A 14,399-nucleotide genomic window follows, 5' to 3' on the forward strand; every position below is an offset into this window, starting at 1 on the left:
TTGACTTACATGTAGAAATTGACAATGAGGGTCAGTTGAAGACAAAACTTTACGACAAAAGAGATGATTTCAGCTTTCCAATTGTGAACTTTCCATTTCTAAGTAGCAACATTCCAGCAGCACCTGCATACGGGGTATATATCTCCCAATTGATACGATATTCCCGTGCTTGCATTTCCTATCTTGATTTTCTTGATAGAGGGTTACTGCTCACAAGGAAGCTATTAAACCAAGAGTTCCAAATGGTGAAGTTGAAATCATCCCTTCGTAAATTTTACGGACGCCATCACGAGTTGGTTGACCGTTATGGAATAACCGTTTCACAAATGATATCGGATATGTTCCTTACGTCGTAACTACAATCCCCTTCCCTTTCATGAATTTGACCTACCGAATTAGACTATTTACCGGATTTGTAATCACATAAGCAACACGACGGGTGCCGCATGTGGAGCAAGATCTGCTTACCCTTCCGGAGCACCTGAGATCACCCCTAGTTTTTGGTGGGGTTCGTGTTGTTTATTCTTCAGTTTTATATGTTGTGTCATGTGTACTATTGTTTTTCTGTTTGTCTTTTTCATTTTTAGCCATGGCGTTGTCAGTTTGTTTTAGATTTACGAGTTTGACTGTCCCTCTTTTATGCGCAGACGGCGCGAAAATTTAAACCCCCGAACTACCTTAACAGCAAAAGAAGGCGAGACACTTGGTTCCGTAGAACCCTTACGATTTTGTTGTTGTTTTGAAATGGCAATTTTAGCATTCTCTCCTCCTTCAAATGCATATAATCTATATAAAGTTCATTCCAAATAAGCAAGGGAGAACAATTTAAAATACCAAATGAATTCAACGGATAGATTAGCAGACAGATAAGCAAAAGATTTTTTTTTTTAAAGAGCAACTTAAGCGAATATTCTAAAATTGAGCGGAAGGAACACACGAATAAAATTAAAGAAAATGATTGTTCGAAGAAAAAAAATGAAAAGCTTAAAATAATATTAAATAATATCAACCACAATTAGTGCATTAAGTGACAACACAGAAATCGTTTTATAATTATCATCGATACTGAACGAAAAGTAATATACACGTGATTTCCCGAAACAAGAGATCTACAAGGAAAGCAGTTGTTCATGCCAGTTTACCAACCCCCCCTTAAGTCAGTGATTTGAGAAGGCAAAACCCTCATATAGGATCCAGTTAAAGGTAACCAAGGAGACTGGTACGCAATTTCTTGAAATGGTGAATAAGCAGATTCATTGAATTTGGTAGAAGAGTGAATAAGAACGGCATATCAAGTAATTACTCTAATGGCCAAATATGACAAAGCCAGCGTAAAGCCATATTATACATCAACAATCATTTGGATGTAAAAATGAAATAAAAGCCAAAATGTACATGATGTGATTAGGTTTCTGTGTCACAATTTATCTATTGATTCAAAAGTAAAGTTACAAATTTACTGCACTCCGAGGAAAAAGCTAGACGGAAAGTCCATAAGCAAATGTCAAATTGAAAAGCCCCAACACATCAAACGAATGAATAACAACAGTCAAAGTTATTTAGAAAACGGTGGTGGATTTAACCTGGTTTTATACATTTTAGTAAGCCAAACCTCTCACTTGTAAGGCAGTCGCATAATATTCCTGACCATTATATTGAACAAAACAAACAGACATATTAGGTAAAAATGTCAAAAACAGGGATAAAACAGTCAAAATTTCGTTATAATCTTAATCACTATAAAAGCAAGCAAATGTGTAAAGAAAGATAAATAAAAAGGCATATTAACAAAGCGCAATAGCAAAAATGAAAGACAAAAATACCAAAATTTACCATAGCCTAATGACGGGATGTATAAATACCGAGCCACGTCAAATGGATATGTATAAAGATAGACAAAACAGTAAAAGCAACCGACACAAACATTGGAAAGACGAACTGACAATAAAATAACTATCTACAAATGTATACATGCACCAACCGCTTCTAAAAGCTAAAATGTACAATCCATTTAACGCATTGTTTAAATTTTCTTCCGAGTCATATTTTTGGTCACTATTTTTTGTCTATACCCGACAGACAAGTTTATGTATTTAACCCTTCTACTGCCACTACTTTCATATTTTGGATCTTTTGCACTGTATATAAACGCAATGATTGGCGGAAGAGATTCTTGAAATATCGCAGTTCTAAGTATTTCAATTTATGTTTTTGTCGTTTGATCATAATTATCTTCCGTTTTCTCACCGAAAAAATGATCATAGGTTTCCTCTTTTCTCTCTTCTTTAATGTGTTGTTCAGCAGAATCATACACTGTATCGACAGTTCGGCTATACATGTCTGTATCATTAACAATATGCCTTCTATCATCTGTCTTGTCATATACCCCTTCTTCAGATAGGGCATACGGGGATTCTATGTCTTTGGATGGATGACTACAATCCTGTCCGTCTTCGTTCTTTGTCGTGTCTGTGTCGCGCTTCTGAACCTGGCTGTACAATACCTTGTTGTTGGTTGGATACTGAGGGAGTGCTATATCTTGCTGACCTAAGTAGTTCTCATCTGTTGCATTACTCATGAAGTTTGAGAATTTTTTATCCGAATTTTCACGTGTACATCTGTAAAAAGAAGAGTTTTTCCCCATAATACTAGATGGATATTTATTTAGTTTAGTTTGATGCCTTATACGTAATTCATTACGTCAGACACACGTTTGGTCTATAAAAGAATCATCATTGACGCTCGCAATGAAAAAGGTAAAATGCCAAGTGAAATACGAAGTTGAAGTGCATTGATGACAAATAATAATTTCAAAAGGTTTTTAAACATAATTATAGTTACATTTGTAATTTAAAAACATGATATACTCCATGGTAAATTATTTCTAGTTTGTCGAATAAACATTTGTAAACAGTTGATTTATTAATATGATCATACAATAGTTATCAAAGGTACCATGCTTATAATTGAGTACGCCAGACGAGCGTTTCGTCTACATAAGACTCATCATTCTAATGCAATTTGGATGTAACACTATTTTTCATTGGCTGAAAGTTGCCGTCAAATCAACAGTTGACCAGGCGTAACTAAGGAGGGACCCGCCATTTTGAATTGATGAATCAACAAATGTTCGATTACTACTATATTATCGAAAATAAAACAACACCTACCTCGAATTCGCCATTTTAATGTAATTTTATCCGAATGTGAAGCGTACAGGTAACGTACTAACCTCCAGTATGTAAGTTTTCAATTGTATGACGTCACGTTTAGCCATGACGTCTTTGTGCCAAAATCATTCCTGAAGTTTCGCGGATTTTTTTTATTTGACAAATTTAGACATTTTTTCAAGTTTTATCGTATTTTTTCTTTTTGTAATGCATTAGAATCGGAATAACAGTATTGTAGTTGAAGAGTTGCCACCGTCAATTTTGATTTGACGGTCGCAAATCTCCGTTTTACTGTCTCCGCTACGCGTCGCCAGTAAAACTGCATTTGCGACCGTCAAATCTACAATTGACGGTGGCAACTCTCCAACTACAGTTACTGTACTGTTATTCCTTAAGTGACACTCAGATCAAAATACAACTGACATTTTATGTCAACAACGTACATAAAAATGTAAACAGATCCAATGCGTGCACCAGATATGGCAGTGATGATGGTTACAACTAAACATATTTGGTTAATTTGACAGGTAAAAAACGTGTTTTGTTCACATACCGTCAATATGCAATTGTTTATGCTATATACGATACTTTTAATAGAATATTGTTAGACCTTTCATTTTGAAATATCATACTTCAGATGTAAAGACCCTTTGATATGAAGTGTCACATGAACTTCAAGTATATTTCATAATTGTTAACAATACTAATTTAAACATATCTATATCACACCTTCGTCTTATGAGCACGATGGCAACGATAATGCAGACCATACCAATTATACTAGCCGGTACCCCTACAGCAACTGCTGGATACAAAGAAATAAAAACAAAACATATCACTCTTTCATATGTTTCGAAGTTTAAATTTTAAAAGTCATAATGATTGAATTAAAAAATATATATCAATAAGCTAGAATTTAAGGAGGGGATAAGGTCTCTGCGCAATGCTAGGCGGTGTTGTCGTAGAAGTTAGAAATAAAAAGTACAGGTTCCAGCCACGGCCGGGGAGGAAGTTACGAATCAAATCTACTCTAACATCGTTAGGTTGATTTTCTAAGCACTTTATATATAGTATATAAATGTAAAAAAGAAGATGTGGTATGATTGCCAATGAGGCAACTCTCCACAAGAGACACAGAAATTAGCAACTTCATTTTCACACACCGAAACTTTTATTCGTCGTTGAGTGATATTGTATTGATGAATGTAAATCATAGACTAGTTAATTGCTTTTACTTTCGTACAATGTAGTGTTCGGTATGAGTCGTTTAGTGAGTAAGGATTTTAATTCATTTCGATTTTTTTCGAATTCGACCGAACAAAATTGATTACAAAGTCAAAAATTAATTATTCAAAATGTTTACCAAAATTAACTACCACGATATCGACTATATATATATATATTTTGTTATTAGTCAAAATGTACTAATGAAGTGTAACGCATACCAATGGTTTGAAATCCAGATTTTACTGAGGCCAGTTTCTTAGAAGAAGGATTCAGAACACATTCCCCCGGAATGCCGGTACCTAAAAAACAAACGATATATATTGTAATCGACACAAACAAGGTACATTTCCGAATTGTTTTTCCCTATATACCTTTATATAACACTTTAAAGGTATATATAAGAAATTTTTTTTCTGAGACGAGTGCCTGTGATTAGTTGGAATATAATTATACATGTACAGATACTATGGATGGATTAAGCATCTTACAATTGCAACGACAGTATGATAAAATAACGTGCTATGAAAAAAAGAACATGTACAGTGTAAGGAAAAACACTCAAAACTAAAAAGTTGAGAATTTGGCAACGCCATGAACAAGACAAACAATACGACGAAAAGACAAATAAGTCTACAAAACACACAGCTAAAGATAATGCAAGAATGATCTCGCAAATAACTAGGCATAATCTCTGGTATTCTTAAAATGAAAAGGCAGGTCATGCTCTACTACAGACACCTGTAATGTCGATTATGATTTTGAATTCCTACTAAAGGTGAATTACGAAATTCAAAGTTAATTTTCCCTCGTGACTTCATTTCTTTTATTGACTTCTCAGTCAATACAAGTGCCGGTTATATATATTCATATGAAACCTCAAATAAAAAAAAAATGATGCATATGTTTTTATAACTAAATGGATAGTTTTCCGAGTCATTATAAAACTTAGGTACATCTACTTTTTCTGAAAAAAATTCTTTAATTTGTCCATATTTAGAGGAAGTTTACTTTTTTTTTAATTGCTTGCTTTAATGAAGCAGTTCGCCGAAATATTTTCTGTATGCAAGTGACCTTAGCTTGACCTTTCTCGTAAAAATCCGGTGATCGCAATACGTTTGGATCTGTCATTAAAATAAACTATTATCTGATTGTACATGTTATACACCTGCTCAATAGCTATGCGTCTTTGTTTATTGTTTACTATAAGATGACAATCGGTAAACTAAGGCTTTAAAACACGACAATTAAGTAGCTGCCATATTTTTACATCATAACAGACAGAGAGATAAAACATTGACGATTATACGATATGTTTGCGTAAAAAGTGATAAAATCGTGCACGGAAGACTAAGTGATATATACATGCACTGGTTTAAGAATAGACCACTTTCGAGTTTATCCGTCACCGGCAAAAACTTGTCAATTATAGACGACTTTATGACGTCATTTACCAGATAGAGGGGCTCGCCTGTATCCCTGCACTATTTACGTTCATCAAGTGTCTTAGTGATCGTCTTTGTGCAGGATAAACTAGAAATAATGGTTGCTCTGTAGGTACTTACTGACATTTCCCTAATGACAGCAGTGTTGATTGTAAATTTTGAGAATTCAATTTGCCGAATAACTCGTACAATATAGAATTATAGTTTTCCAACCACTCGCTCAACATTGGAAGGAAGTGACGACGCCCCTGAACGCACAAATGACGATGATAAAGGCGCGTATAATTGACGAGTTTTTTCTGGTGACGGATGAACTCGAAAGTGGTCTATTGGATTAACTTTATTTTTCACCAGTCACTCGTTTCATATGACTTTAAAATAAATCACCTACGTTCGTTATTGGTACTGGTTATGATTACTTTAAATAACGTATTCTTAATCAGTAAATAACAAGTTTTGTACCTTGACAGCATGTGGCACCAGCTACTGTAGTTGTATTACAACCGTTGTCATCCTCTGTAAAGTTGCATGCTGACAAACTAGATTCAAGTCCACTACAATGCAGGGAATACGGAAGAGTTTGTATATCTAACAATTTGTCAACGGATGAAGCATTACCTATCCAAGTTCTGTTCAAGGATTTACAGAGTACCTCAGCAGCAAAATCATCCCACCCAACACTACAAAGGGACAGTGTTAGATTGCGCGAAGGGTAATATATTTCTACCCGGTGATCAAAATCAGTTCTAAATACAGGCAGGTTGTCATCTGAGGCTAAAGAAACAAATAAAATTTGTTATTTATAAATTAATTGATTCCCTTTAAAATATAAAACACATCTTATCAAATACCTACAACAAGCATTCAAACGAATTATAATACCTCCGAATTTCTTTATTTTCAAGCTATAACAACAGTGTACAGAAATAGTCCATTGCACAAGGTCATGATTTTCTCTGACTGTTTTTGACGTCTTTACACTAAATCCATTAGATGTTGGATATGTACTGATTGATAATTTAGTCTTAGATGCATGATTTTTTTATAAGTTGTTAGTGGCTTTGAACTACCTGTCAGTAACTGCGAATACTCTCAGATCAGTACTTTATGTATTTTTGTTGGTGCGATACACAAGTACCCAGCCACTTCCCCTCTGTGTGTTTGTTAGATGTATTTCTATTTGTATCCATTTAAGCCTTTTTCAACTGATTTTTACAGTTCTTTCTTATGATGTACTGTTACACCAATGTCCAAGATTAGGGTTGAGCTCCTGCTAACATGTTTAACCCGCCACACTCTTTATGTGTATGCCTGTCCCAAGTCAGGAATCTGTAATTCTGTGGTTGTCGTTTGTGTATGTGTTACATAGATATAGGAAGATGTGGTGTGAGTGCCAATGAGACAACTCTTCATCCAAATAACAATTTAAAAAGTAAACCATTATAGGTTAAAGTACGGCCTTCAACACGGAGCCTTGGCTCACACCGAACAACAAGCTATAAAGGGCCCCAAAATTACTAGTGTAAAACCATTCAAACGGGAAAACCAACGGTCTAATCTATATAAACAAAACGAGAAACACGTATATATTACATAAACAAACGACAACTACTGTACATCAGGTTCCTGACTTAGGACAGGTGCAAACATTTGTTTTTCGTTCATTTTTTGTACATAAATTAAGCTTATAGTTTCCTCGTTTTGAATTGTTTTACATTTGTCATGTCGGGACATTTTATAGCTGACTATGTTGTATGGGCTTTGCTCAGTGTTGCAGGCCGTACGGTGACCTAAAGTTGTTAATTTCTGTATCATTTGGTCTCTTCTGGAGAGTTGTCTCATTGGAATCATACCTCATCTTCTTAAACAATTAACATACTTCAGTTGAACAAGACAATCTACATATACTTACTTTTAGTAGTAGCACTTGCAGCATCGATAGTAGTTGTTTCAACTTCATAATTGAAAGAAAACAAATCATTTAGTTATGTATAATTAAAATAATCAGAAAAAAACAAGAAAACATGACTTATTTGACAGAAAGCAGAAGTAAAAAGTAAAATAGGAAAACATTCAGAAAGCAGACATAAGGAAGCATAAAGAAATTATAGTTATTTTCAGTCTAATAAAAAAAGCTTTGTTTGGATGCAAGCTTTTTATCAGCATTTTAATTGTCTGGGAGACATTTCGTGTGATACAAGATAAAAATTGAAAAAAAGCTCTAAAATTTAACGAGTTTAAATATCGGAGATGAAACATTTTACAAACATTGATGCTACATTTCATTACACACACACCTCTGACGTTTACCCTTTCAGATGAGACAACCAAGGTTGTGGTGAAATTTGTTTTGCTCAGTCTTTTTATTATTTTTTTCCCCGTATTTTTAAATCGTTGTATGTCATTTTGTCCTTCACACACATACACACACACACACACACATATGTCTGCATTATTCACAGACACCCCATTTTGACATGCATACATTTTGATACTTACTTCAAAATTTATGCTACATGTACAAAAACAATATTTCATTTAAAAAGTTAGTAAAGGTTTCATATGATTATAGCTAAGCTGCTTCAAGTACACACATTAGAAGGTGTGGTATGCTTGCTAATGAAACAACTGTCAATCAGAGACAAAATGGCGTTGATGTATGCAATTATACATCACATTAGGACTTTTCAATGATAAATATAGTACATTATTATATTAAAAGTAAGCTATAAAAAGCCTAGAGATGACAAAATGTTAATAAACAATTAAATCAAGAAGACTATGTGTTAGATTTTTGTACTTAATAATAAACGAAAAACAAATATGATAGACAATAACAATCGATGGCGAATTCCATTACAGTCTCCCGATCAGGGATATGCACATACACCTTTGGTGGATTTGAATTATTTGCGAAGGTTCAATGATATTTTAACCTTGGATAGTAACAAGACAATATACAACCAATTAAAATGGATAGCAGTTTAATTTGCAAATTTACCACAATTCTGTTTATTTATCAAAATTAAAATCATTAGATCGACAAAACAACAACTACCAAAAAGACGTATTACACTAATTACAGAATATAAATAGTCAAACACCCATTAACTGAAAGCTAGTATAATGGTCAATTACACTTGATTTAATCTAATTTTCAGGTTTCCATATCATTCAATGCACATGCATGCATACAATGAAGTAGGTATAAAACACCACAAACAGCCTGATATGACATTTGTTTGTTATTTTTCCCTATATTTTGATAATTCAAAACTCAAGACATCTCTTAAGGTCGAAAACAACGTTAAATTTAAAACTAATATAATATATTATTTATGATAGAACACTTTTAACCTGATGATGAGCTTGTTAAGGTCTCTGTAACTAGTGGATCCATTTGTCCTGGAAGGAAAGGGATACATTTACAAATGTCAGAAATGCATAGAACTGTACAAAATACAACCAGATACAACATTAAGTAAGCTATGCATCGTAAAAAGAATCGAAACATCAAGTTCATTTTAAAATATTTATATATACATATATGACTATTCGCTGTAAAACCAGGTTCAATCCACCATTTTCTACATTTGAAAATGCCTGTACCAAGTCAGGAATATGACAGTTGTGGTCCATTCGTTTGATGTGTTTTATCCTTTGATTTTGCATTTGATTATGGACTTTCCGTTTTGAATTTTCCTCGGAGTTCAGTATTTTTGTGATTTTACTTCTTAATATCAGTACAACATGTTAAACATGATTTTTGTTCTTCCCTCGCTGGGATTCGAACTTATACTATTAGGATATTGTTACAACTATATCACTGCACTGTGTCCAGTGCACTATACCAATCGCTGAACTAAATTGTCGTGATCGGTGGCCTTTTGTTACATTGTACCCTTTTTCTGGCGTTAGATGAATCTAAAGTTATAACACAGTACATGATATAATAGGCATGAAGATGGAATTGATTGAATATAAGCTAAATTATCTGTCCTCAAGAATCGTAAGATGTAGTCATAGACCGTTATGGAATAACCGTTTCACAGATGATATCGGATATGTTCCTTACGTCGTAACTACAATCCCCTTCCCTTTCATGAATGTGACCTACCGAATTATACTATTTACCGGATTTGTTATAACATGAGCAACACGACGGGTGCCACATGATGAGCAGGATCTGCTTACCCTTCCGGAGCACCTGAGATCACCCCTAGTTTTTGGTGGGGTTCATGTTGCTTATTCTTAAGTTTTCTTTGTTGTGTCATGTTTACTATTGTTTGTTTGTTTGTCATTTTCATTTTTAGCCATGGCGTTGTCAGTTTATTTTCGATTTTTAAAAGAGTTTTACTGTCCCTCTGGTATCGTTCGTCCCTCTTTTAAGTACGTTATAGATGGCATATTAAATTCCTAATTATTCATAATATCAGCACAATAATGTTAAATCTACAAATTTGCGGAAGCAAATGTTTTTTCCTTGCCGGGATTAGAGCTCATGCTATTGGGATACTGACAAAACCGCCTGTATTGTGTCTAGCGCATTTGGACACATAGCTATAGACTTAACTAAAATCTAAGCTTTCAATGTATATATATGTGTAACGCCGATATCCATTATATGCTTACTAGATGTGCTGTTCATTATAATACTGTTTATACTGCACTTGTTCTCTTTGAGCAGTCAAAATGCGTTGACTATATATTTCTATGTCATATACAGTCACTGACCCGATATCACTTTTCCTCATGAATATCTAAATACAAGTTGCCGAAACTATACATGTATCTAATTATTCATACAACCTCTTCAATCTGTTCTTGTTTCCAATGTATACAACGAAGCGTGGAATATGGAACCTATTGCACACAGCAAAGTTTTGCAATCACATATCATACAATTGTTTGACCAAACAAATAATTAATTTTACATAACACAGAGATGAAGTGTCAGGAAATAAAGGCTCCTGCACATAACATTAAGAAGAAATGACCGGACGTAAAGGCAGTGCGACAAAACACATTAAATATTTACACTATAAGACAGTTCTGGCGTTCCATATTTCCACGTCTCAAACTTATTTCTTTGCAATTTTTGGAAAAACATATTTCACTTGGTTTTATTTTTTATTTGAACCCTATAAATCATTATGTTTTATGCTTATTGTTGAGATTTTTGTCCAAACTCAAACAAAATTCGTTCGCCATCGATTGCAGGTTTCAACAGGTAATATACATTTCATTCATTGTGTTGTATATTTCTTCGCCTGACATGAGGCCTTTTTAAAGGGGGATTGTCCCCAATATTTAAATCAAATAAATAACATTAACACATTAAACAACAATTGAAAATGTGTTTTATTCTAGATTGCACTATAAAGACAATAATAGTGCATTAACTTGGCATATTAACGATCAGCACAGTCTCGCAGTTCCTCGTTTCTAAGCCTCATTCTTATATCGTTGATATGTCAAGTCAATGCACTATTATTGTCAGATTTTCACTATTGAACGTGTAGCTATATACTAGTTGTTACATAGATATTGATAGCAGCTACGTAGCTGCTACGATATTGAACTCAACCCTGGTTTGCTTTTTTTTACCGTTGTGGATAGTAATCGACTAATCAAATAGCATGAAGTATCATTGATCTGTACAACAGTGGCTTTTTAATCTATAAGAATCTGATGGTTAGTGAATAAACCATTATATAAATAACACATAGCTGAGAGGGTGATAGAGCAGATTGATACCCCGAGAAAACATTGTCAACCGCGGCGAAGCCAAAGTTGACAATGCTTTTTCGAGGGGTACCAATCTGCTCTATCACCCTCTCAACTATGTGTTATTTAATTTATTTTACTGAATGTCCTATCATTATTGTCTTTTACAGATTACTTTTGTATTTTCTATGACGTCACGTACATAACAACGTTACGGGTATTTGAAAAAACAACAAAATTTGTTATATTTTTTTATTTTAACAGTCAAATAATAAAATATGAGCCAAAAGGTATTACTTGTGCATTGTATTTAATAACTTGATGTAAATTCAATTCATTTTCCCTTAAATTATTGATTTTTGATTGGTCTGGACGAGAGGGTAACATTCAAAAAATTGTCACCCGCTCAGCCATGTGATAGAGTAAATTAACACCCTCATATTAGCCAATCAAAATATGGCATTTTAACGTGAAGTATAATAAGATGAATATGTTCAAAGGTTAAGGATATGGCAACCAAACATAAAAGGCACAAAACAACAAGTATCACTTAGTTGTTGGTCATTGCTGTAGCCAGGACAAACAAAAAATGTTTTTTTGACATTATCAATTATTTTTGTACGGGAACTAAATAAAATGCTTAAAAACGACATACCTCTTTTAAGATTATTTTCATAGTTTATAAATGTTAGTGGTCAATTTTAATATACATCTTCAATAATAGTTATCAACATTCTTACCTTTGCATACGAAGTAAATACTAGCGAATCTTTCGTGAACTAGGCAGGAGGTTTTCGTAGTATCCGGCAAACACTTTTGTTTATCATTGCATAGTCCATTAAGAATACCTTTTGCACAGCTAGTATCCTTATTATGACAATCAGTTTCCCCACGAAATGACTCGACATATTTAATATGCATGTGGTATTTTGAAGGACACTTTACTTTCAATAAAGTTTTCGAACAGGTATCAATAGTATACCGTTTATCCCGACGCCAAAAAGCTAACCAGTGGTCTCCTAAAGATACAGATAGAACAAATTATTCATTCAATGAATCCAATACTACAAAACATGAGGTTGCATGCTAAGGTTATTTCCCCGACTACTTCAGCCCGAGGAAAATAATCTGTAACAGCGTGAACAATGTTGGATATATCTCGACTCGTAGAGGCGTAACCGTTTTATGATACAGAAAAAAAAAATATTATTGGCCAAACTGGCAATGAATACAAGTATTTACTGGAGGTATTTTATCAGGTGTCCCCAGGATCATCTTAAATGATGTAATGAAAAGGACACATGTGCAGTCTTCTGAATCCTCATTGTACTATAAAAATTCAGACAATTTTGTTTATATTCGGCCCTGTACTGTTCAACTTTCAGATATTTTAGATTTCAATGACAACCACCAATATTGCTCTATTTCCAAATGTAACCGTAAAAATTGTAAAACCTGTGATATACTAATAATTGATACCCACTTTCAAAGTAGTTTAACCACCAAAAGTTAAAATACACACAGTCATGAGGATTTGAATTGCACCGCTTCCAATATTGTGTATGGTATTGAATCTACTTTTTGTGGATTGATCTACGTCGGGGAAACTCGACAAAGACTCAATTTTAGAATGAATGATCATCGGTCTAATGTAAATGATCCTAATAACAACAAATTGCTCTATAAACATTTCAATCAGCCTGACCATTCTATTGTGTCAATGAAAGTCCGGATTATAGAGAAAATATATCATTCAACAAATGATCCCATATTGAGTACACCATACCGTTTACAAAGAGAAGACTTTTGGATAAGGGAGTTGGGAACAGCCATTCCCTATGGATGCAATGACAAAATTGATGGTGTAGGTATTTTGTTTAGTCCCAGGTGTAGTACTATCAATACATTACAATTATTTAATACTTTTGCTCGACGAAATAGAAGTTATGGTCACAGAAAATATATACCACCTGCTGTACACACCGTGACAATTGATAGTCTGTTAACGTCTGTTCAAAAACCGTTAGGAATTCATCATATCAGAACTAAATTATACTCCATTCCATTGTCAAAACTTTCTTTACTATTTCAAGAGGCCCAAAATACTTCCGTTACTGATTCTCGTTCTGTTTTGTATAGATTAGTTGCAATAATCATGGACATTGCTAACCATAGACTATTACCGTATCGACTACATCCAATAATGAGGAAAAACGTTATTTTTTTAAGGTAAAATTCGCCAATAAAGGTTAAGATGCTGTAAATATTAGCAATATTTTCCATCAAAAATGTGTACAAAAAACTATACCCGACTACTTTAAAAATAAAGGTACACCTGGTATTTCTTATACTGACACCAAGTCTATTGCATCCAAGATTATTTTTTTTTAAATAATTATTCAGATTATTCCACTATTGGTTGTTAACAAATACCATAAAAGGTACAACTATCCCAGATAGGTTTATCCCTGTGTGTGAATTATCAAATGAACCAGGGGATTCACAAGATAAACTTATCATAAGTTTCAAAAGTGGTTAATACATTATTACAATCTATAAAGTTTACAAAATCTGCATAGCAAAAAAATCCGGAAAACATACGTTCTCTCTGTTTACGTTTTTCTACTTATTTTAATTGTATATCACGTGGTAAAGATGTTTATTATGTATCTCGAACACGTGTATTTTATTCATTCTTGTCTGTTGGAACATCCAAGATTTTTAACCACAAGAGAGTTTTAGAGGCCTTTAACCTCAAAGATGTGAAATCCAAGCTTCCGGATTGCTCATGTTCATCGTCACAATACAATTATAGTCCAGCTGGAAATATTAT

At 33.7% G+C, this 14,399-nt stretch overlaps 1 protein-coding gene across 2 annotated transcripts in view; it reads right to left on the minus strand.

Annotated features, from left to right (window-relative positions):
• Positions 1 to 991: 991 nt before the first annotated feature.
• Positions 992 to 14,399, minus strand: part of LOC134721653 (uncharacterized) — a 36,691-nt gene continuing 23,283 nt past the window's right edge. Inside the window, exons 3-9 of one of the 2 annotated variants that reach the window (XM_063584792.1) lie at positions 12,307 to 12,585; positions 9,197 to 9,244; positions 7,752 to 7,793; positions 6,302 to 6,613; positions 4,616 to 4,696; positions 3,900 to 3,972; positions 992 to 2,618 (exon numbers count right to left, since the gene is read on the minus strand). In XM_063584792.1, the coding sequence (XP_063440862.1) occupies positions 2,204 to 2,618; positions 3,900 to 3,972; positions 4,616 to 4,696; positions 6,302 to 6,613; positions 7,752 to 7,793; positions 9,197 to 9,244; positions 12,307 to 12,585 (1,250 nt within the window). In that variant the 3' untranslated portion in view covers positions 992 to 2,203. Of the gene's footprint in view, positions 2,619 to 3,899; positions 3,976 to 4,615; positions 4,697 to 6,301; positions 6,614 to 7,751; positions 7,794 to 9,196; positions 9,245 to 12,306; positions 12,586 to 14,399 lie in introns of both variants that reach the window. The other variant, XM_063584791.1, reaches the window with a different exon arrangement.

This window comes from Mytilus trossulus, chromosome 6 (assembly GCF_036588685.1).
Source record: "Mytilus trossulus isolate FHL-02 chromosome 6, PNRI_Mtr1.1.1.hap1, whole genome shotgun sequence".
Taxonomy (NCBI): Eukaryota; Metazoa; Mollusca; class Bivalvia; order Mytilida; family Mytilidae; genus Mytilus; species Mytilus trossulus.